The 22610-nt window shown below is 38.4% G+C and overlaps 2 protein-coding genes and 1 long non-coding RNA gene across 6 annotated transcripts; 2 read left to right on the top strand and 1 right to left on the bottom strand.

The window, feature by feature from the left end:
• Positions 1-5293: 5293 nt before the first annotated feature.
• On the bottom strand, positions 5294-5878 carry LOC141640796 (uncharacterized). The gene is made up of 2 exons (XM_074449475.1): positions 5521-5878; positions 5294-5397 (listed from the first exon to the last, which is right to left on the bottom strand). The coding sequence occupies exons 1-2, from the start codon at positions 5876-5878 to the stop codon at positions 5294-5296; spliced, it is 462 nt and encodes a 153-aa protein (XP_074305576.1).
• Positions 5879-11768: 5890 nt separating this feature from the next.
• On the top strand, positions 11769-12212 carry LOC141640794 (zinc finger BED domain-containing protein RICESLEEPER 1-like). The gene has a single exon (XM_074449474.1). It carries the CDS (start codon positions 11769-11771, stop codon positions 12210-12212), a length of 444 nt encoding a protein of 147 aa, XP_074305575.1.
• A 2811-nt stretch (positions 12213-15023) lies between these two features.
• LOC141642759 (uncharacterized) lies at positions 15024-22371 on the top strand. 4 transcript variants are annotated; one of them, XR_012543413.1, is made up of 4 exons: positions 15024-15211; positions 16401-19580; positions 20215-20302; positions 22156-22371. It is a non-coding gene; the product is annotated as an uncharacterized LOC141642759 (long non-coding RNA). The 4 variants fall into 4 exon arrangements; XR_012543412.1 differs by lacking the exon at positions 22156-22371 and adding an exon at positions 20839-21049; XR_012543414.1 differs by lacking the exon at positions 22156-22371 and adding an exon at positions 20742-20832.
• The last annotated feature ends 239 nt before the right edge of the window (positions 22372-22610 follow it).

Below are 22610 nucleotides of genomic sequence, written 5' to 3'. Positions count from 1 at the left end.
GCCTGGAAGTCCTCCTTCGACCTCTCGGCCTCCTTCTTAGCGGCGGCAAGATCGAGACTAAGCCGCTCAAGCGTGGTGCCAGCTCGAGCCATGACCTCTTCTTGCTCGATAATATGATTGGCGGCTAGTTCAGTCCACCTCCCCAGCCTCTTGAACAACCTTCTGCCTTCCGCCACAAGCTGAGCAGGGGAAACCTTCTGGGATGAGGAGTCAACGGTGACGTTTTTACCGCCCGTCTGCACAGGCTGCTTCTCCAATTGCCGTTCAGTGAGAACGAAAGCTGACGGTGGCTGATCTACAAAAACCCAGACAAAGCATCCATGTCAACATTCAGTGACATGTCAGAAAGTCTGTCATCAGGAATGCCCAATGAACCTGCTAAATCCGAGCCATGGGTTAGATCCGTACCAGTCTTAACCTTCTTGGGCAGAGGGTCAATTTGGTCCCTTTTCTTTCCGGCCTCGAATAAAGCAGCGAGCGCGAGCTCGACCTCTTTTCTCTTATTTGAAGGAGGAGGACCATCCACAACAGTGACCTCCTCTTCAGCATCGACGACCACCCGCTCCTTTTGGACTACGGGGATTGAAGATTGAGCTGGAGTTGACGCCGTTGCCGCCGTAGACGTTATCTTTGGTCTCCGGCGCGGCACGTTACCAGCAATCTGCGCTTGAGCCACCGCCACATCCAGTGCCTTCAACTGCTGCTCCATAAGTTCGTGAGGGGCCGGTCTGCGATCACGTGGCCCGGCCTTAGGATGAAGCTCAAAAACTCTCCCGTTCTCGTCAAGTCCCAACCTCTTGAGGACGGAGACAGGCAGTTCCGGGCCAAATCGGTCTGCAAAAGAAACGAAGCAGGAGTTAAGCAAAAGAAATAAATCAAGGTTCAAATACAGAAACATAAAAAGCAAAGATGGGCCTCATACCGACCCCACTCACCCTGGCTGAGGGCCGGTATGAGGCCGACGTGGCAGAGCAGCTCATCCTGAAGAACGATCTACGTCGGGGGCATCCATCCCTTCGGCGTGCCATCCTTCTCAGCCTCAAACAGCCTCATTGCTCGCGTTTCGTCCTCATTAAGATAGACCCTGCTGACGTCCATCTTAAGCTTACTCCAGGAGACATATTTGTCATGCTCCCCTTGATTCTCACACCGCAAATTGACGCGGCTCTGAAAGGACCGGGGCAGCGAGTAGTCCTCCGGAACCTCAACGTATACCCACCGCCCCTTCCAGTCCTTGCAAGATGTCAACTTGGAAACGGTGAAATAACCCGCCTCGGTCTATATACTATACCACCCCGGGCCACCTAGGGTAGTCTGCCGAAGATGGTGGAGCCGGCGGAATAGGTTCACCGTTGGGGCCTCCCCTTTAAAAAGACACAACCATACAAAGCCAATAATCGTCCTAATGGCCAACGGATGCAGTTGGGCCACGGCGACATTCATGGCTTTAATTATGGCAGCAACGTATTCATTCAGAGGAAACCGGAGCCCATACTCCAGGTGTCTGATGTATACGCCGATACAACCCTCGGGAGGGCAACAGACGGCCTGACCCTCCTCAGGGATAACAATTTTATACCCCCTGCCGAAGGAGTAATGGTCTTCAAAAAGATCAGAACCAGAGCAACTAGCGAACTTGTTCGTCCAGGCACGATCAGGACTGATCGAACAGGCGTCGCCGTGCCACGAGAAATGCGCCCTCTTTACGACAGAAGGGGTCGCCTCATCATCGTCATCATCAAAACCCTCCAAAAATTGCTCATCAATTTCAGGAGAAAGCGGCTTAGGACCCCCAAACCCTATCGGGGTGACAACCAGTGGCTCCTCTTCATCGACGCGACGGTTCGCCCCGGCCAGCAGAGGTCTTGGGTTGAGCATCCATGAGAGGAGAGGACATAGTGACAACAAAAACTTAACAATTAAAAAGTTTGAAAAATTTGTTTGTTTACCTTGGAAAAAGTGCTACGCCGAGTAACGCTTTGAAGACTAGAGAGAAATTCCTTCGAAAAACTAAGAGAGGGGAAATTTTTTTGAGAAAATGAAGTTTGATGGCCAAAAAAATGGGGCACACTGCTCTATTTATAGAGCAAAGCCCATGAGGCGGACCAATCAGGGCAAAGCCCATGAAACGTCCACCAATCAATGCCAAGCCACGTGTCAAGCATGCATCCACGGAATGTCAATCGACATACAGTTACCAAACTTCTTCGACACGCTCCTTGGTATCTGCTTGCTAACGGCCAGCTGATCAACAAAGCAAAGACAGCACTGGCGGGGGGCAATCAAAAGTACAAACGACACTCTCAACCTTGGTCTCGGCCAGCGCCATTTTCTTTTCCACATAGGATGTCCATTACACATCCATGCGGAGGGGGGATATGGTACGGCCTGAACAGAACCAAGCCGAGGAAGAAGAAGCCGGGGAAGAAGTTCAACTTGCGCAGAATACGCTCAACACTCATCGAAGGTCCATACCACGGCATAGACTACGCTGGGGGCAAATTGATGGGGCATATTCTGCACCCGCTGACCGAGTCAACATACTAAGCAAGGTCAAACCAAAAGACAGGAAGTCAGCATATTAGACAGCCTAACCGACGCAGCCTGTCGGCCTGTCACTTGGGTCTCGGCTAGGCAACTAGCCAGCCGGGAGGCATATCCGCGTACTCACATCCAAGTCCCCTCGGCATGGAGTCAACCAGGCCAGCCGGCCTGCCATGGGTCCCTCGGCCGAGGGTAGAACATTCTTTCCACCTGCTAGCCACTTGGCCACTTGGCCACTACGTGACAAAAGGTGAAAGTCTATAAATACTCCTCAATCCTCATTGAGAAAACGATCCACAATTCATCCAAAAACTCACTATTAATCTGGTATAAACTCCCTTATCTCTCTACAATATACTTTGCCAAGTAACACACAACTTAATCTCTTTAAGTTTACTGACTTGAGCGTCGGAGTGAGTACGCTCGGTACCAAGCCGAGCCCTCAGTTTGTTCATCTTAAACAGGAAAGAGCGAAAGGAAGAGACAAGCAAAGACATCATTCTACAAGCTTACGTGGTCATAACTCTGCTCCGGAATTACACCCGGAACATTTGATATTAATAATAATCATGAGGAAATTACATCACCATACATATATTACTCTAGAGAATACTACATTACATCCACATCTCTAATCATTTGATTTCAATGCTATGAAGCCAAACACAATCTACCAGTGGTTGCATCTGTTTGAGGCGAAATTGTATCCTTCCCAGAATAGTTACCTTAATATTTCTGACCAAGGCGGCAATATGAATCACAACATCTTCCACCCTACATTTGTTGCGTGCATACCAAATGTGATAAACTAGACTGGAAAGACTAGCTGTAATACTACGGTTTTATGAGCAGTTGGGTACTCTATCGAGTAAGGCTTACTCTGTCGAGTAAGTGTATTTTAGTTTTTGGGCAGTGTTCTGTCTGTCGGGTACTCGATCGAGTAGAGGCAACTCGATCGAGTAGGGGCCACTCGATCGAGTAACTCACTAACTCGATCGAGTGCGCGGGTTTTTACGGGTTTTTGGCGGGGTTTTGATAGCAACGTGAGAATGGTATAAAAACACTTTTCTTCAGTTTCTTTTCACTTTTTACCCTATTCTAAATATTTCACACAAGAGAACAAGTTACGTAGCATCCCCTTCTCACATTGCTATCAAATCCCAAGACTTGTGTCGTCGGAATCCAGAGTTCTTTACACCGTCGAGACCGCCGCGTTATGAGTAAGATCCTAGTACAGTTTTTATATTGTTTCATTGATTTTGGTTTAAACCCTAATTGGGTATTTTGGGGGGTTTTGGGAGTATTTTGATATTAGATGGTGATTGTATGATTGTATGATTGATAGGAGGTGATTTCGTAGGGGAACTTTTCTGATTAGCTCATTGTGACGATCTTGGTGATTTCTTTTCCAGGTAGGGTTTGCCTACTCAGTTATTGGTTACATGTGTATTAGATGGATGGTTTATTGTTGTTATTGATCTATATCGTATTGAATTGGTAATTGTTGATGTAGTAGTTGGTTGGTTGTGTTTTACTGTGGTTTGCGAGGTGCGCCCTCGGCTGAGTGGAGTCACTTGCGGGAGTTCCTTCACGCCCTTGATTTGCCCTTTGTGGAACCCGCCACAAGAGGGGATGTGCACATTAAGGAACTTGGGTTTGCGCTCGGTATTGATGAGCGGGCCTTAGGTGGAACGGCTGCGGTCCCCCACTGGCGTTGAGGATTACTGGTTGCGGCCGTAATCTGGCAAGACTAGACCTTCGGGCTAGTCAGGTGGTTGGAGATATGACGGAGTTGGTTGATTGTATGATTTGTTGATATTGCTTTATCTTAAATTGTGTAATCAGTAATTGACCCCGTTTAATTGTTTTAAAAACTGTGGTGATCCATTCGGGGATGATGGGCAGTTATTGAGCATGTATTAGATGGATTGCGCGAGGGATAACTGGGATCGAGTCACCACGTGTTACTTGGAGTCTTCCGCTGTGTCATTGAACTTTATACTTCTTTTAGTTGGTTTTGGTTTTTGGAACAGTTGTATTTTATTTGACAGTTTTGGTTTAGATATGTATCGCCTTAAACTTATTTAATAAAGTACGTTCTTTTATGGTTCTTTTGATATAGATTGCCTCGGGTAACCGAGATGGTTTCACTTCCATGCATTAGGTGGCCTTGGTAAGACACCTTGGTATATGGGGGTGTTACACTAGCCATAACTATCTGCTTCTTAAACAGGGAAGATCATCTCCATTATTGACACCATTGGACAGGTTCTGCCCCGTGAAGATTAAAACCCAGCCAGTGTTGTACCAGGTCCAGGCAATGAGAGCTAAAAACACATTGAAAGAAGAGGTGTTCCCTTATTTCATCAGCTTCTCTGCAAATTCCATGCCTAGCCAATCTATCTCTAGTTGAAAGTCGATTTAAATTTTAAAGCCAAAGTATAAAAGAATACTTTGGGACACTTAATCTATTCCAGATGACAGGCCACCACTTAACCTTAGGTTGAGCAGAGTGCAACCAATCATACCCACTCTGGACAAGTAAGCACCAGCAGACCAGGTACTATTGTAGTAGCCAGCCTGGAAGAGCTCTTTAACCTTCCAGATTTGTCTCCAAGCCCAACTGGAGCAAGGTGATGGTTGGTAATCCTATCAATCCTTGTTCTTGAAATAAAAGGTATTAACCCTTTTTATTCAAACGTGGTCCTCCTTGTTGGCAATCCACCAGGTGAATTTAGTAATGCAAGCCTTATTTATTCCACTCTACATAGTTCAGGAAACGCAAGCTACCATTCTTCTTGTTATTACAGCAATGTTCCCAGGAAACTTGAGGTGATTTGAATTCATGATGTCCTGACCAGAGAAAATCCCAGCAAATCCCTTCAATTTTTTTAATGACAGTTGAGGGAAGGAGGAAGATTCCGGGCCAGTATGAATGAATTTGAGATAGGATAGCTTAAATGAGCACCATTCTACCTGTATAACTCAGTTTCCTAGCTCCCCAACTCCTGATCCTAGCAACAATCCTTTCCACCAATTTATTACAATCCCCAACAGAGAGCCTTTTATAAGATATAGGTATCCCTAGATACTTAAAAGGGAACACACCAGCAACAAAACCAGAAGTCTGAAGAATTTTGGATTTATCAGCAGAACCTACAACATTCATATAGATCTCAGACTTATCTTGATTGACAGCTAACCCAGAAGCAAGTTCAAAGGTTTTCATGGCTCTCATCAAAACCTTCATTGAGAAGTGATCCCCTCTGCTAAATAGAAGGAGATCATCAGCAAAGCTTAGATGGCAAAGTCTTAGACTCCTTGATGTGTCCATTGTATATAGGATTTTACCCCTCATTTTAGCTCGGTTTTGATTGAATATCGTACTTTAATTTGTATATTTGTGAGCTAATCTTGTGTTCTAGGTGTGTTGCTTGTATTTTATCGCTTTTTGTAGGAATAAAGCACTTGGATGCTTTTTTCCATCATTTTAACAAGCACCAAGTTCACTAAGCTAAGTGGAAACAAGATGGACCATGGTAGGAAAGGACAAGGTCCAAGCATGAAGAAATGTGAAGTGGGTTGATGCATATATAAAATCACAAATGAAGCCCAAGTTAAGAAGTCCACACAAACACATGGGATGCTCAACTTTGGATGCTCATGGGATGCCAAATAATGTGATTAATCGGGTGATTAAGGAGGAGTTAAGTCTTTGCATAGGATTCTTGGGGGCATTTAATCATGCAAGAGTTAAATATTAATACCCGGAAACCTACGGCCCCGATCGGGGCTGGCAACCCCGATTAGGGTTGACCTCCTCTTGGAGTTTTACATTATGCCCCTATTTTACTATAAATATAGGGCCTTAATCCGTCATTGTAGGACATCTTTTATATACCATTTTACTCTCTATTAGCCTTAAGCAAACAAATTCTCTCATAGTTCTCATTTTAGTTTTAATTTTTTAAGCATTTGATACTTGTTAAACATTTGGTTCTTATATTCAAACTTTTGATTCTCATTTGTTTTTCCTTGCAAGTTCCTAGTTCAAGTTCTATTTCTTACTCGGTAATTTTAAATTCTAGTTTATTTAGTTTACATTTCCATTTTAGTTATCACATAGTTTTATTATTAATATTTCAATTATATCACATAGTTTATTACCATATTTTATGATTAATCATTTATTTTACATTATTTCTATAATCATGTCTAGCATTTCACACATCATAGTTGGTAGTTTACATTTTAATATGAGTAGCTAAATTTTCTTAGTCTAGGGACTAGGGAAGCCATGCAATAACCAATATATATAAAATGATAAACTAGGTTGATATAATATTGTCTAATTGTTTCTATCACATGTTTGTATCATCACGATTAATGTTTGTTTAGTGGCCATAATCATCGATTAAGTTTTTTAATTCGTTCTATAAGTCGAGAGGCACGAAATCGCATTAGACTAAGCATGTGTAGTAGGATGACCTAGTCATAAACGAGAGTTTCTCTAGGACCCGGTCTATGATTGACACTAATACCGTGAGGTGGGTGTCTTTAAGCCTAAACATTTAACAATGTTATTATTACCGAGTTTAACATGAATATATATTTACAGTTTCATGTGTGACCCGACTCCCCTAGACTCCCCTAGACTCCTTTAATCATATAGTTTACATCATTTCATTTGCTAGTTAACAAACCAACCAACAAACCAAACCAGTCATAATCGACCTTGATAGAAGTCTACTCATAGCATTTCATATAGCAATTCCCGTCTCCTTATGTTCGACCAATATACTACATTAATTTGTGTCTAGGGAATTTATCTTTGTTAGGTGTGCGACATAGCCTATCACTCTTGCAGAGAGGGTGAAAATTGAAGCCAGGTTATTTTGTGACCACAGAGAGGATTCTAGTGAGATACTCCATACAAAGGGTGAAGATCAGAGGTGACATTGGGTCCCCCTGTCTTATCCCTCGTTTACCCGCAAAATAGCCAAATTGGGAGCTATTTAAGGACAGAGAGAAAGAAGAAGTTGTGACATAAGCCATTATCCATTTCACCATTGTTCCAGGGAAGTTCAAACCAGTAAGGGTCACTTCAATGAAGCTCCATTAAATAGAATCATACGCTTTTCTTAGATAAACTTTCATGAGAGCCCTAAGAGAGCATCACTTCTTATTGTAAAGCCTTACCAAGTCCTGACAGATAAGGACATTGTCCACAATGTCCCTACCTTTGATGAAGACACTTTGATTGTGACTAACAGTACTTCCGAAAACCTCATTCATGCGAGTGCATATGATTTTAGTTATACACTTATAAACAACATTGCAGCAAGCAATGGGTCTAAAGTCCATAACAGAATCAGGATTTATCTTTTTTGGAATGAGAGTAATGATAGTGGAATTGATTTGCCTAAGGAGCTTTCCATTAAGAAAAAATTCCTTCACTGCTTGAATTAAATCAGGTCCCACTACCTCAAAAGCATCCTTGAAGAATTGGCTTGTAAAGCCATCTGGGCCAGGAGCCTTGTCACGTGGAATGGAGAAGAGAGCATTCTTAATGTCCTTAGTATTTATATCTCTGATCAAAGAGGTAGCTTGTTCCTCTGTGACCAATCTGCCAAAACCAAAAACCTCTTTGCACACAGGAGTTACAAGTTTATCACTACCAAGGAGGGACACATAGTAGTTAATAAAGGCCTGTTCAATTTCAGAATTTGTATCACACCGTCTCCCATGCATATCTTTGATTCTCAAGATCTTGTTATGATTCCTTCGAGCTTTAATGGAACAATGGAAATAATGGGTGTTGTCATCACCATTGTTAAGCCATTGCATTTTTGGTTTTTATGCAAGGAAACTTCTCCTAGCCTCTTCCAGATCACTAAAAGCCTTAGCTGCCAGGCTTTCCTCATTCTGTAAAGATAAGTCACTAGGTGTATTATGTAACTTCTTCAGGATTTCATAAAGAAGATGCTCTGCTATATGAGTGGCAGCCTCAATACTCCCATAATGTTGGTGATTTAAGTTCTTCAAGGGATGTTTCGAGTTTTTCAAATTTTTAGCCACTTGAAACATAGTGAATCCCTTAACACTAATGTTCCAACCAGCTTTGACCACTTCCAGAAAATCTTCACATTTATCCCACATGTTGAAATAGTGGAATCTTGTCTTTGCTTTATGAGTAACCTGCCAAAGATCCGTGACACATGGAATGTGATCATACAGGTGTTCAGGTAAAAAGGATATGTGTACCTTAGGGCCATGTAGTAACCATTAATCATTAGCCATAAGTCTGTCAATTATGCTGTACATCCTAGCCAATCATTCCTTCTTGTTAGTCCATGTGAAAAAAGTCCCAGAAGTAGCCAAGTCCAGAAGACCACAAGTGTCTACACACTCCTGGAAGTCCATGGCCTCAGCATTTGTAATAGTAGAGCCAAGTCTCTCATCTATAAAAAGCACATTGTTGAAATCCCCCATCACAATCCACGGTTCCCTCTTACATCTTCCCATATCATTTAGAGTTTGCCACAACTCATTTCTCTCCTAAAGTTTATTGAAACCATATACAACAGAAAGGATCCAAGTAAATTGTTGTGGAATGAAAGTCACTCTGATATGGATGACCTGCTCCCTTTTAGCAAGCAGCTCCACTTTATAAACAACCTCATCCCACATAATCCAAATTTTCCCACCTTCTTAAACATCATTATTATGAATAAGTTGCCAATTACTACTAAGCCCATCTTTCACCTTATTAATATTAGCAGATTTAACTCTAGTCTCTAATAAATAACACAAGCTAACATTATTTAAGTACAAGAATATTCTTATATTTCCTTGCTTATTAGGCTTGTTTATTCCTCTAACATTCCAAAAAGCTATGCTAGTCATTTTCAACAATCTGTTTCTTCTAATCCCTGTACCAGGGCCATTGTTTATACCCAGACTCAAAATCACCTTGTCCATGAAGGTTCTACCCCCCCAGGGATTTTTCATCCCCATGTCTAAGTAACCTTGTAATTACCTTAGCTGGGGTAATAGTAGAGCTGATCATGGGCCGTACCGCCCAATAACCCGACCCACCCGACCCAAATTTTTACCAGGTTTGGACAACATTTTTTTTTTAAAATGGGCCACAGGCTAACCCAGCCCAGCCCATGTTTGTAAATGGGCCGGACAAGGACAAGGAAATTTTAAGTCGGGCTAGCCCGCCCGGCCCGTTAACCTAACACCTACAAAGTACAAAGTACAAAATTAGAAAATACCACCGTCCACCTCTTGAGATTACCAATACCAATAATCAATATTCAATACCTAGAATCAGAATATCAGATGTATCAACCTTTCAATTTTCATCTCTCGAAAACTAGTATCATTCATTGTCTTCTCATCTAACAGTCTCATATCTTCTTCAATATAGGCTCTATGTCTTCCATCTCTGGGTATAAATATATGTGTATGTTACTCTTTCTTTCACAATTCCTTTTCGTTTATTGATTAAGCTAAGGAGTATATTTTGTATTCTTTACCGATATACCGTAATAGTACAAGAAAATCGAGTAAATATAAGGCTGAGATCTAAGGTATTATTTCTAATTCATAAGCTTTTTCATCATCTGATTGTATGAGTTTATTAGTTTTAGATCTGATTGTAATATTTGATTGGTTTTTTTTTTTGTTTTAAAGTATTATATCTGATTGATTTTTTCCTGTCTAGTTCGATTAGTTTTTAATTTTGTATATTCTCTGATTGTTGTAGTTAGTAATTCCCCTGTATGATTTCAATATAGTTCTAAATATAAATCAGCGCTATTATAGAGGGATCAATTACGAGTCCAAAAATCCAGTTTCCAGTCACATAAGAGATATTTCTTTTCGAACTTTTATTTGGTAAGACACCTTTCAAAGGATCGACTAGCATCGTTGTAATTGTCCATAGATATGAGTATATGACTGCAATGTTAGGCTTGTAGTTCTGAATTTTCTCAGTAAAAACAGTCTTCCATGCTCAAATGATAAAGGGTCTTGAATTGGAACAATCTCATAAAGGCTGGAATCTTTTCACTTCCTTCCTTTTTTAGAATAATGTATTTACAAATGTCTTTGTTTTATTCCAGTCGTACTACTATGGCCGAAGGAACAACAAATAAACCTATTGAGTTGGATGCTCCCAAAGAAAACACCACTCCAGTTTCTCACCAGGAAAACATTGCTCCTTGCAATAGAAAAGGCAGGAAATTGAAGTCAAAAGTATGGAGGGAAATGACCAGAGAACAGTTGTCGCCTGGTGAAGTTCGAGCAACTTGTATCTATTGTAAGCAAGTTTTCAATGCAAATAGTGGTAATGGCACATGAAACAAATGTGCTTTACGATTTAATCACGACATCCGGAACTTTTGCATTGCTGGCTCTCCACCGAACACTGGTTTGCGTTCTATGTCCTTATTAAATCCAAATCCTAATTTAGATGAGATTCGTAGAGCTATATGTGTTTATATTATTGCTGGTTGACATCCGTTTACCACTTATGAAGAGCCTGGGTTTCGATTTATGACATCTGTAATGTGCCCTCGGTATACTAATGTGAGTAGACAGATACTAAAATAAGATGCATTGAGATACTATAATGAAGAGAGGAAACTAATTGAAGATGACTTGCAAAAAGCCCCTGGTCGTATATGTTTCACCACAGATAATTGGAGAAGTGATTATACCCATGATGAATATATGTTTATCACTGCTCATTGGGCTGATTGCGATTGGAAATTACAAAAAAGAATAATTAAGTTTGGTGCTTTAGCCCCCCCCCCCCCCCATTTGATGGCATTTCTCTTGCTAATGAGATTACTTTTTATTTGGGTCAATGGAAAATTGCTCACAAGGTTTTCAGTTTTACCGTTGATAATGCAAGTTATAATGATTCTATGATTAACTCTCTTATAACTCATTTTATGAGGAAAAATGAGTTGGTCTCCAATGGAGATTTTTTTCATATGCGGTGTTCTGCTCACATTATTAACTTGGTGGTGCAAGCTGGTTTAACCTTGATTGATAGCGTAGTTAGTAAGATTAGAAGTGTTGTTAAACATTTGAATCATTAAATCCCTAAAAGAAAAAAATTTTCTGAGGTCGTTCAATCATCTTATGGCATGCTCACTACTAAAAGGCTGCGAGGAGATACATGTATTTGGTGGAAATCGACTTACTTAATGCTTGATCGTTACCTTTATTATAGAGACGTATTGGATAACTTTGTGAGTAAGGATAAGGACATCAAAATGTTTAATCTTTCTTCTGCGGAGTGCAAGAAAGTGAATGAGTTACACAAGTTTTTGAAGGTCTTTTATGAAGTGACAAATTCATTTTCTGCATCAAATACCCCTACCGCAAATGTTTATTTTCATGGAGTGTGGAAAATTCATAAGAAGTTGAATGAGGCTTATAATAGTCCTCCCTCTTTCTTGTCTACCATGGTTAGTGATATGCACGAAAAGTTTAATAAGTATGGGTATGAGTACAATCTGATTCTTTCATGTGCTGCGGTTCTGGATCCTCGTTTTAAGTTAGAGAGGGCTGAGTATTGTTATTCGAAGCTGTATGGGAATGTTTATGCAAAGGAAAAGATTGAGGATATAAAAAAACACCCTTTTTGAGCTATATGATGAGTACAAGGATGTTTGTGGAGAGTCTTCTCATTTTGTTAAGAATACTTCTAATTATGATCATGTTCTTGGGGTTAATGGGAGAATGGATGATGAGGAAGACTATGCTGCTTTTTTAAGTAAGAAGAGAAAAATTGATGCCGAGAAATCCGAGCTTGAGCTTTATTTAGAGGAAAAAAATGTGGATTTAAATGAAGACCTGAATGTTCTATTATATTGGAAAAAGCAGTCCGAGAGATTTTCTTGTCTTTCATGCTTAGCTCGTGATATCTTAACTATTCCGATCTCTACAGTACCTTTAGAATCTGCTTTCAGCAGGGGTAAGAAACTAATCAATCCATGGAGGAGTTCTATTTCACCACAGACTATTGAAGCCCTTGCATGTCACGAGGATTGGTTAAGAGAAAAAGCATTTTCAACTGGTAATATTTATACTTTCCATCAGTTTGTACCATTATTTTACCATCTTAGTTTTGGTTACATCTATTTATCACACACAAATTAATGTGGTTCAATTGGTTGCAGATCGTTCTTCTATTTTTGGTTATGGGGATAATGTTCTTGGTGAGGATGAAAATGACGAAGAAGACAATGATGAAACCCCAGCTATGTATGCTTCTGAATTTCTGATCCATTTCATATTACTGTGTATTTTTTTTCTTTCATAACAATTAACAAATACTATTATTTATATATTTTTACCAATTTTATATACAGGCCATAATTTCAGCATAACAAAACATGTAGAAGACCTGAGAAGAATCCAAGATTCAGTGAAGAATTGAAGATCAAACAAGTTGCTCAAATGTCATTTTTTTTTACTTTCATTTCAGATTCAAAATTAGTAATTTCCTATTGAGGTTGTACTTAGTTTTAATTTCAGATGAGAATGTAGCTTTTGGATATGGCAACGAACTTATTTAATATCGCATTTGCAATTTTATCGCTTCACAAATTATCATATATATGTACAAGCCCGGTAGCCCGTCGGCTGCCCGACTTTTAATAGTAGGGCGGGTTAGGGCAAAGATAAGTGGTCCATTATTCTGGCCCAACCCGCCCACCATAGTCTTAAAGGGAAAATATCTCACTTCGGCCCAGTCCATGTCGGCCCAAGTCCGGCTTTGAACAGCTCTAGGTAATAGTATTCATGTGTCTCCCATTAAAAGGCATAGGTGTCACCACTATAGTAGGGTCAATGATAGGCAATTGTTCAGGCTCCTCAATAGCAAGTTGTGGTTGGATAAACACAATTGGTTTAGGCCTCCATTCCTTCCTTGGCTTACCCTTAGCTTGAACTACCTCTCTTTTCCTCCTACATACATTAGCAGTATTCCCCATACCACCACATTCAGAACATTTCATAGGCTTCCATTCATAATGCACTATCTGTCTATGCAATACATCCTTTTCATCAAGGAATTCAATCACATCAGGAAAATCCTGTCCCATATTGACCTCTACCATAACCCTAGCGTAACCAAGGTAAGACATAGTTTTAGTAGCAGTATAAAGTATGACAGATTTTCCAACTAAACTAGCAATTTTGTTCAGCGCTAAACCCCAAAATTTGAGGTCCAAACCATAAAACCGAATCCAAATAGGGACTACCTCAATTTTAGACTTAACCATCTTCGTGTCAGGTGCCAGTCCTTAACAACCAGAGGTTTATTATAAAAAACATAGGTCATGACCTTAATACAGTTTGCTTACTAGTATCATTCTTAAATCTCACAACATATATTCCATTAGAAAGCGTAGACACTGTATAAATCTCATGAAATTTCCAAACTCTCTGCAAAAAACCACCCAAAACATATCCAGGAGGGTTAACCCCCAACACATAGCAGTATATTGCGGTAGACCAGTAATCAATTTTCGTTTTAACATCTTCTATATCCAATTTAAGAGTTACCTTATTAGATACAGAAAAAGGAGAGTTTCGGTGGCTGGAGCGGTGTACCTGTTCCCATTCTTCATCCTCTCTGTCTTGCTCCTCAAAGATGCTATTAATTTCATAGTTTAGATCAAAAGGATGAACCTCAGAAGCAGGGATGACCGCATCCTCCATCGAACGACTCGACGAACCTATTTCCATGTTTCCGTGCTCACTCAGATTTATAATATTTGACGTAATACTAATATTTTGTAAATAATTAATACTAGCCGATGAACTATTATTATTATTTAATATAGGAGAATTGTTTTTTGTATTTTAATTAGGGGTTTTATTATTAGAAATCATAGAGTTAGCCTTTTAAAATCTAGCCATTGCTGAATTTTAGAAGGGTCTAAGCTCTCTCTCTCGCTCTCTAAATCTTAAACATCTCTTTATCTAAAAGGTTCATTTCTTGTGAGGTCTATGACTTAACTAAAAATATAAGTTTTTGCCTTATTTTTGTCTATGCTTCGCCACAACCGACTGGCAAGTCGGACTGTAATACTATGTTGACATCCTTTCTTGTGAGCTGTGTTTATTGGTAGGTTGAAAGCGGGGGGAAACAATACTGAGATTTTAAGTGCGAGCGAACTTCGGAGACGAAGTTCATTTTAAGAAGGGAAGACTGTAATACCCCGTACTTTTGTAATGTATAATCTACACGATATAATAATTAGTTATTATTAGTTGTATAGCAGTGAGACGGAGAAACGATTGCAATAAATAATAATAATAATAATAATAATAATAATAATAACAATAATATTAAAAAAAGGAAAAAGGAAAAAGAAAAAAAGAAAAAAAAAGAAAAAAAAAGGAAGGGGGCCTTACGTGGGAAACCAAGTAAATGAGAGCCCAAGTGATATACATATAAATACCAACCTATTCCTACCTAATAGCCTTCCTCAGAAGAACAAAACACTAACTCAAACAAAAAAGATAGAAAAGAGAGGCAGTGGGTTAAGGCATGCGTGAATCAAGAGAGCAAGGAAGAGGACGTAGAGGACGGTTTCGCGAGGAAATTATCGATATTTGTTCACTTCGCTTTATCGTAAGTTTAAATTATCGATCTAGATTTTACAATTAATTAATTTTTGTAGTTAGGATAGTAGATTAGGTGTCCTTAATACCGAGTAAAGCATGTTTAAGACGAATTGGAAAAGAGAATTGCGGGGTTAGCTTGTCATTATGTTAGGTAATTGGTCAATCTCAGTTTGTTACCAGATTTTGAGGATTAGAATGATTAATTCCGAAGATATGTTTTGCATAAAACTGTCTTATAAATTAATTATTAGAGAGGCTTAGCACCATTGACCACCACCATCGTGTTTAAGGCCTGAGCGTGACCTACCCTTGACCGTAGGTTTGCCGTGTCCAGATGGGGGTTGCCGTGGGGATCTGTCGTGGGTGGCTGCCATTGTGGGGTGTGGGTGGTTGGATGGCCGTGTATAGAGGAGTTCTGGTGGGGCAGGGAGGATGTCGGTTTAGTGTGGGTTACGAGTTGTTTTCGTGGTGGTTATTACGTGGGTTAAAACCATGTATTTGGTTTGGTTTGGTTTGAGACGGGTTTTAATTAGTAATTGACGTAGTAATATAAATATTATAATTAATGTAATTATAATCGAATAAATTATAATGAATTGAATAATGAATAAATAATTAAATTATAATATTTATGTTAGGTGACGATTTGTGAAGAATTTATAATCGGGTTCGTGTGCTTTAATTATTTGGAGCGCTTTGAGCTGCTTAATTGGATTTGCTTGCCAGTTAGGAAACTACTCAATCTTGTCTTATTTCTGTTATTTTAAATGTTTGTTGTGGGGAATTGGTGAAGGATGAGTTTATATGTCATAGCGATGTTTTATTATCTCGTTGGATTTTCTGCCTTGTGCCATTATTCTATATCATGTTGGTTTGGTTATATTACTGAGACTGTCATTATTATTGATTGTTGTTGGAGTTGGGAGATGAGTTTTATGCGTATCCAGACTATGTGTCCGAGGCGGGACTGTGTGTCTATTGGGCTGTGTGTTCTGGAGTATGACCGTGTGTCTAGAAGTGGAGTATGACTGTGTGTCTAGAAGTGGGTGTGTGCCGTGGTGGGAAGTGGACAAAATGTGATTGTGGAATCTATTTGCAGGTTGTTGTATCTTTATTCATTGTTTAGTTTCCTACTTAACCTCGCGGTTGACAGTGTATTCGTGAACACCTGCGGTGAACCGTTTTATGGGGAGCAGATTTGACAGGTACCAAAGATTAGCTGACTTGGGAGCATTGGGATGAGAGCCAAACTTGGAACCGTAGATGAAGTGTAGATCACATATATAGTTATATCACTTATTTATTTTCCGCTGCGAGTTATACTTATTTTTATATTAAGTTTTAGTTGATCAAAATTGTAAAACTTATGTAATCATTAAAGTTTTTATTTAAAGTACTTTGGTGAGTTGGACTTTGTTATCTACTACCTCGGGAAACCGAGATGGTAACAGTCCTATTTATTTGGGAATGTCTAGCTAAAGGCTCTCGAATAAATGAGGGTGTTATAAAGTGGTATCAGAGCGAATGATCCTCATGCCTAAATCAATGAACAAATCAATGAACAGTAATGAACATAGGTTATGTCTAATAAAATGAACCCCGGTATAGAAACTGTTAGGAGCCCCATCTTAGGCTTGGGATGAGTAGGGCCCCTCACTCCAAATCATTGGCCCTCTCAGTTTTGAACCGGGAACCCTGAGAGAAAAATTTGAGAGTATGGGGTGAATAAAAGGAATTATATTCGATTTAGGGGGATGTTCGTATGTTTGATATGAATTGTACTAACTCTATTGCAGGATGGGAGTACGGTAAGTATTAAGAAAGATTGTTGGCTTGGCTATATGAGATTTATAATAAGAGTTGATATTGTTTATTGGATTAAATGAGGATTTGACAAGGAATGAATGATGGATTGTTTCGATCATGAGCATGAAAGTAGTTGTAGATTGATATTAATTAGGTGGTTGGATGTTGTGTGATATGTAGTTATGTGACCTCGAAATCATGCTTTGATTTTTTTTACATTTAGTAATAGAAATAGTAATAAAAAATGTTGGGTTTGTATCATAAAAGATACTTGAAGTGCTGAAACAGCTGAGTGAGAATGTCTATATTTGGTTGTTAGTGGCATTTCAGAAGTTATAAGCAAGTGATTATGCTCTTTCTGATGCTAAATTTTCTGGAGTTCAATTTGTTGTTTAACGAGAATGCTTTCCGTAGTCACAGGTGTCAAGTAGAACAACGGCGTAAACAACTGTGCTAGGTGTTCTTGAATTGTATTATTGTAACTAGTCACTGTGCATAAGAAGCGAATAATTTGAAAATTTATTATGTTTAGTCAACAGTCCACCGAGGTTTGAGTTTTCTTTCAATAAATATGACGTTCGAATACATGAATAAGGTGTGGGTAAGTGTTATCTCTGCCTCCATGTTAGCGACATTACTATAACATTGGGTGGTGCTTGACATTGAGGCTGAGTTTAAAAAAAATTATTTGAGTGAAATTAAGTTTTGAGAAGCATTATGCATGCCGGTTGTTTCGTATTACTCGTGAGTAGGCATAATTAATGGTGATGTGTTTACGATATAACAAGTGTTACGCGGTGTTCTGAGGCGTGGTTCATATTTTGGTACCGTGTACTTATTGGTCGAGGTTATATGAGATGTGTGTCGTTGCTTGGTGGAGTTGTATGCTGAAATTCTACTTTGGCATATTATTTATGGTGAGGTTTCACTGTGAGATGGGTAAGCAGAAGAGTAGTCAAGGATGATAGTAGATTGGTGGTATCTGATTGGATTTAGAAGCATGGTAAGGTCTGAGTCTAAGGAGAGTTATTGTTCTTATATTAGTGTGACGGTGGTTCTAGTTGATCAACGAGTGAGTTAATACCAGTAGATGATGATGTTGCCATGAAAGAAAGGGATTAAATACCTAGATTGACATCATCATTGTAATCATGTTAAGGGGCAATAATTGGGACTTATGTCGTAAAGGTTAGAGTTGCAAAGTGAGAATTGAAATCGTGTTATACGTATTTTGATTGTGTAATAATATTGGGATTTGGTTGGTATTAACTTCGTAAATCGTCAAGTTCTGTGGCACGAGCGAAGGTACGCTGAATAAATCATGCATTCTTGATGTTGGCTTGTTGTTTATTTAGAGACTAAGTCTTGCGATTTGACTTTTGTTTGATAATTTAAGAATGATTTTATCTCTCGTCATATGGTAATGTGATTTTGAATAGCAAAATTGTGTAATGTCTTAATTTGCAACCAGGTTACTGGGACGTAATCTTTATTTTATGGAGGGTAAAATGTCATACCGTAAAATTTGAGACCTCGAATATTTTTTTAGCTTTAACGTGTCATATGTGTGTCTCGAACTTCGAGGACGAAGTTCCTTTATGCTATGTTTGGGAACCTTGAATTGGAATTGAATTATGGAATTGAGACATTTCGAGTGTTTGGGAACTCTTAGAATTTGGAATTGGAATTGACTCAATTCCTTATCAATTACAAGCTAGTTAAAATTTGGGGTTCTCAAATACCTACCATATACTAGTCATTTCAATTCCATGACTTCTTACGTTTTATTTTGTGATGCAAATTTCATCACAATATTTTTATTTATGATATTTTTTCCGATTGCAAATATTTTTCGAGACAATATTTTATTTTTTCAAATATAAAACATTTGATGGCCTCAACCCATATCCGCCTCGCTCAAATTCAATTCCAATTCCACGGGTTTACCAAACACAATTTTGGAATTGGATTTGGAATTGAATTCAAACATTTCAATTTCTACAATTGAAATCATGAAAATGAAATCAATCCCGTGTTTCCAAACACTACCTTAAGGGGGATAGATTGTAATACTATGTTGACATCCTTTCTTGTGAGTTGTGTTTGTTGGTAGGTTGAAAGCGGGGGGAAACAATACTGAGATTTTAAGTACGAGCGAACTTCGGAGACGAAGTTCATTTTAAGAAGGGAAGACTGTAATACCCCGTACTTTTGTAATGTATAATCTACACGATATAATAATTAGTTATTATTAGTTGTATAGCAGTGAGACGGAGAAACGATTGCAATAAATAATAATAATAATAATAATAATAATAATAATAATAACAATAATATTAAAAAAAGGAAAAAGGAAAAAAAAAAAGGAAGAGGCCTTACGTGGGAAACCAAGTAAATGAGAGCCCAAGTGATATACATATAAATACCAACCTATTCAACACCAACTCAAACAAAAAAGATAGAAAAGAGAGGCAGTGGGTTAAGGCATGCGTGAATCAAGAGAGCAAGGAAGAGGACGTAGAAGACGGTTTCGCGAGGAAATTATCGATCTTTGTTCACTTCGCTTTATCGTAAGTTTAAATTATCGATCTAGATTTTCCAATTAGTTAATTGTTGTAGTTAGGATAGTAGATTAGGTGTCCTTTATACCGAGTAAAGCATGTTTAAGACGAATTGGAAAAGAGAATTGCGGGGTTAGCTTGTCATTATGTCAGGTAATTGGTCAATCTCAGTTTGTTACCAGATTTTGAGGATTACAATGATTAATTTTGAAGGTATGTTTTGCATAAAACTGTCTTATAAATTAATTATTAGAGAGGCTTAGCACCATTGACCACCACCATCGTGTTTAAGGCCTGAGCGTGACCTACCCTTGACCGTAGGTTTGCCGTGTCCAGGTGGGAGTTGCCGTGGGGATCTGCCGTGGGTGGCTGCCACCGTGGGGTATGGGTGGTCGGATGGCCGTGTATAGAGGAGTTCTGGTGGAGCAGGGAGGATGTCGGTTTAGTGTGGGTTACGAGTTGTTTTCGTGGTGGTTATTACGCGGGTTAAAACCATGTATTTGGTTTGGTTTGGTTTGAGACGAATTTTAATTAGTACTTGACGTAGTAATATAAATATTATAATTAATGTAATTAAAATCGAATAAATTAATATAATGAATTGAATAATGAATAAATAATTAAATTATAATATTTATGTTAGGTGACAATTTGTGAAGAATTTATAATCGGGTTCGTGTGCTTTAATTATTTGGAGCGCTTTGAGCTGCTTAATTGGATTTGCTTGCCAGGTAGAAAACTACTCAATCTTGTCTTATTTATGTTATTTTAAATGTTTGTTGTGGGGAATTGGTGAAGGATGACTTTATCTGTCATAACGATGTTTTATTATCTCGTTGGATTTTCTGTCTTGTGCCATTATTCTATATCATGTTGGTTTAGTTATATTACTGAGACTGTCATTATTATCGATTGTTGTTGGAGTTGGGAGATGAGTTTTGTGTGTATCGCATCGTGTGTCCGAGGCGGGATTTGTGTGTCGGTATATCCGGACTATGTGTCCGAGGCGGGAATTTGTGTGTCCATTGGGTGTGTGTTCGGAGTATGACCGTGTGTCTAGAAGTGGAGTATGATTTGTGTGTCTAGAAGTGGAGTATATTTGTGTGTCTAGAAGTGGGTGTGTGCCGTGGTGGGAAGTGGACAAAATGTGATTGTGGAATCTATTTGCAGGTTGCTGTATCTTTATTCATTGTTTAGTTTCCTACTCAACCTCGCGGTTGACAGTGTATTCGTGAACACCTGCGGTGAACCATTTTATGGGGAGCAGATTTGACAGGTACCACAGATTAGCTGACTTGGGAGCATTGGGATGAGAGCCAAACTTGAAACCGTAGATGAAGTCTAGATCACATATATAGTTATATCACTTATTTATTTTCCGCTGCGAGTTATACTTATTTTTATATTAAGTTTTAGTTGATCAAAATTGTAAAACTTATGTAATCATTAAAGTTTTTATTTAAAGTACTTTGGTGAGTTGGACTTTGTTATCTACTACCCCGGGAAACCGAGATGGTAACAGTCCTATTTATTTGGGAATGTCTAGCTAAAGGCTCCCGAATAAATGGGGGTGTTACACAGACTTTTGGAATGAATTGCAATATTGTGTCCTTAATATTGATTTGTCTTCCTTATTATTATGGGATATTAATGAGATTAAAAGCCCTAGTGAAAAAGAAGGACGTGCAAAGGTTACCAATGCGCGTTGTATGAGATTAACTAAGTTTTTAAGTAATACTAATTGTATAGATGTCTCTTTTTTCGGTAATTTTTTTACTTGGAGAAAAAAGAAAAGTGGTTCTGAAAATGTTTTTGAAATACTTGGTAGAGTCGTAGCGTCTCCTAATTGGATTAGTAGATATCCAAACATGCAGTTTGTGCATCATGCTTTCACTAGCTCCGACCATTATCCTATCTCTGTCAAGTTTCATGACCAAGTTCATAAGAAAGCCCCTTCTTTTCGATTTGAGCTCATGTGGACTCTTCGAAATGGTTTCGGTAAAATGGTCAAAAGTTGCTGGCAATACCAGCTTTCTGGATCTTATATGTTATGTCTATCCCAAAAATGCAAATTACTAAAACAAAAGGCTGAGAAATGGAATTAGTCTACTTTTGGAGATATTTTTAGACAACTTTCAATTGCTGAAAAAAAACTAGAAAATATACAAAATCAACTAGGCTCATCTCATATCTATATAATAACATAAAAAGCCTAGATTGAGTAGCTACTAAAATGACATGTGGCACACTATATTCACATGTTTGATCAATTTTTTATATTTTTTAAGAAATAGTAAAAATAGAAAATGAAAAGGCAAAATAGTAATCAATAGACTAATTACTCAATTTTTTGTAAACTTTCATCTACCAAGCATTATTTCACTTAATTATCATAATTTAATGCTAAACTTTTTATATTCTACCGTTATAAAAAATTTCACCTTATAAAAGAGAATGAATTGATAAAAATTCTACCACATTCCCCGCAAAAACAAATTAATGAAAAAGTTTGTTTATTTTTACCTATCTATTTCATTTGATTTATTTTTCAACACTTCTAATATCTTTATTTTGTGGTGAGTAGGAATCAAATGGACAAGAAATGAAGAAATAAGAGAGAAGTAGAAGAAAATAGGAGAATTCGGCAAGCATTATATTTGTATTATATTCGTTTTAGGCATTGTCGAAGGTTTATGAAGACACTTGAAATCGTGGATGATTGAATATAATCATCGACGAATGATGGTCAAACTTTCGTGAAGAAAATTCTAGCAGTTTTTTAATCTCACATTTTTAATAACGATAGATTGTTTTGCGAATATTTTTAATATATTCATCATTGTAATGTGTAGTGAATTTATTAAGATTAATATTAACACCAAATTACAAATATGACTAACGGAAGCTTAGTGCAAATATAGTATTCTCTATATATTTAATTATGTTGGTTTAAAGGGTAAAGCTATATTTTCCTGGTAATTCGAATACTAATGAGATATGATGCATCTGATTTTGTGGTCTTATTATTGCTTTGATATT

This window comes from Silene latifolia, chromosome 2 (genome assembly GCF_048544455.1).
Source record: "Silene latifolia isolate original U9 population chromosome 2, ASM4854445v1, whole genome shotgun sequence".
Classification (NCBI taxonomy): Eukaryota; Viridiplantae; Streptophyta; class Magnoliopsida; order Caryophyllales; family Caryophyllaceae; genus Silene; species Silene latifolia.
The sequence above is the reverse complement of the archived record's forward strand: the minus strand, read 5'-3'. Positions and strand labels throughout refer to the sequence as shown.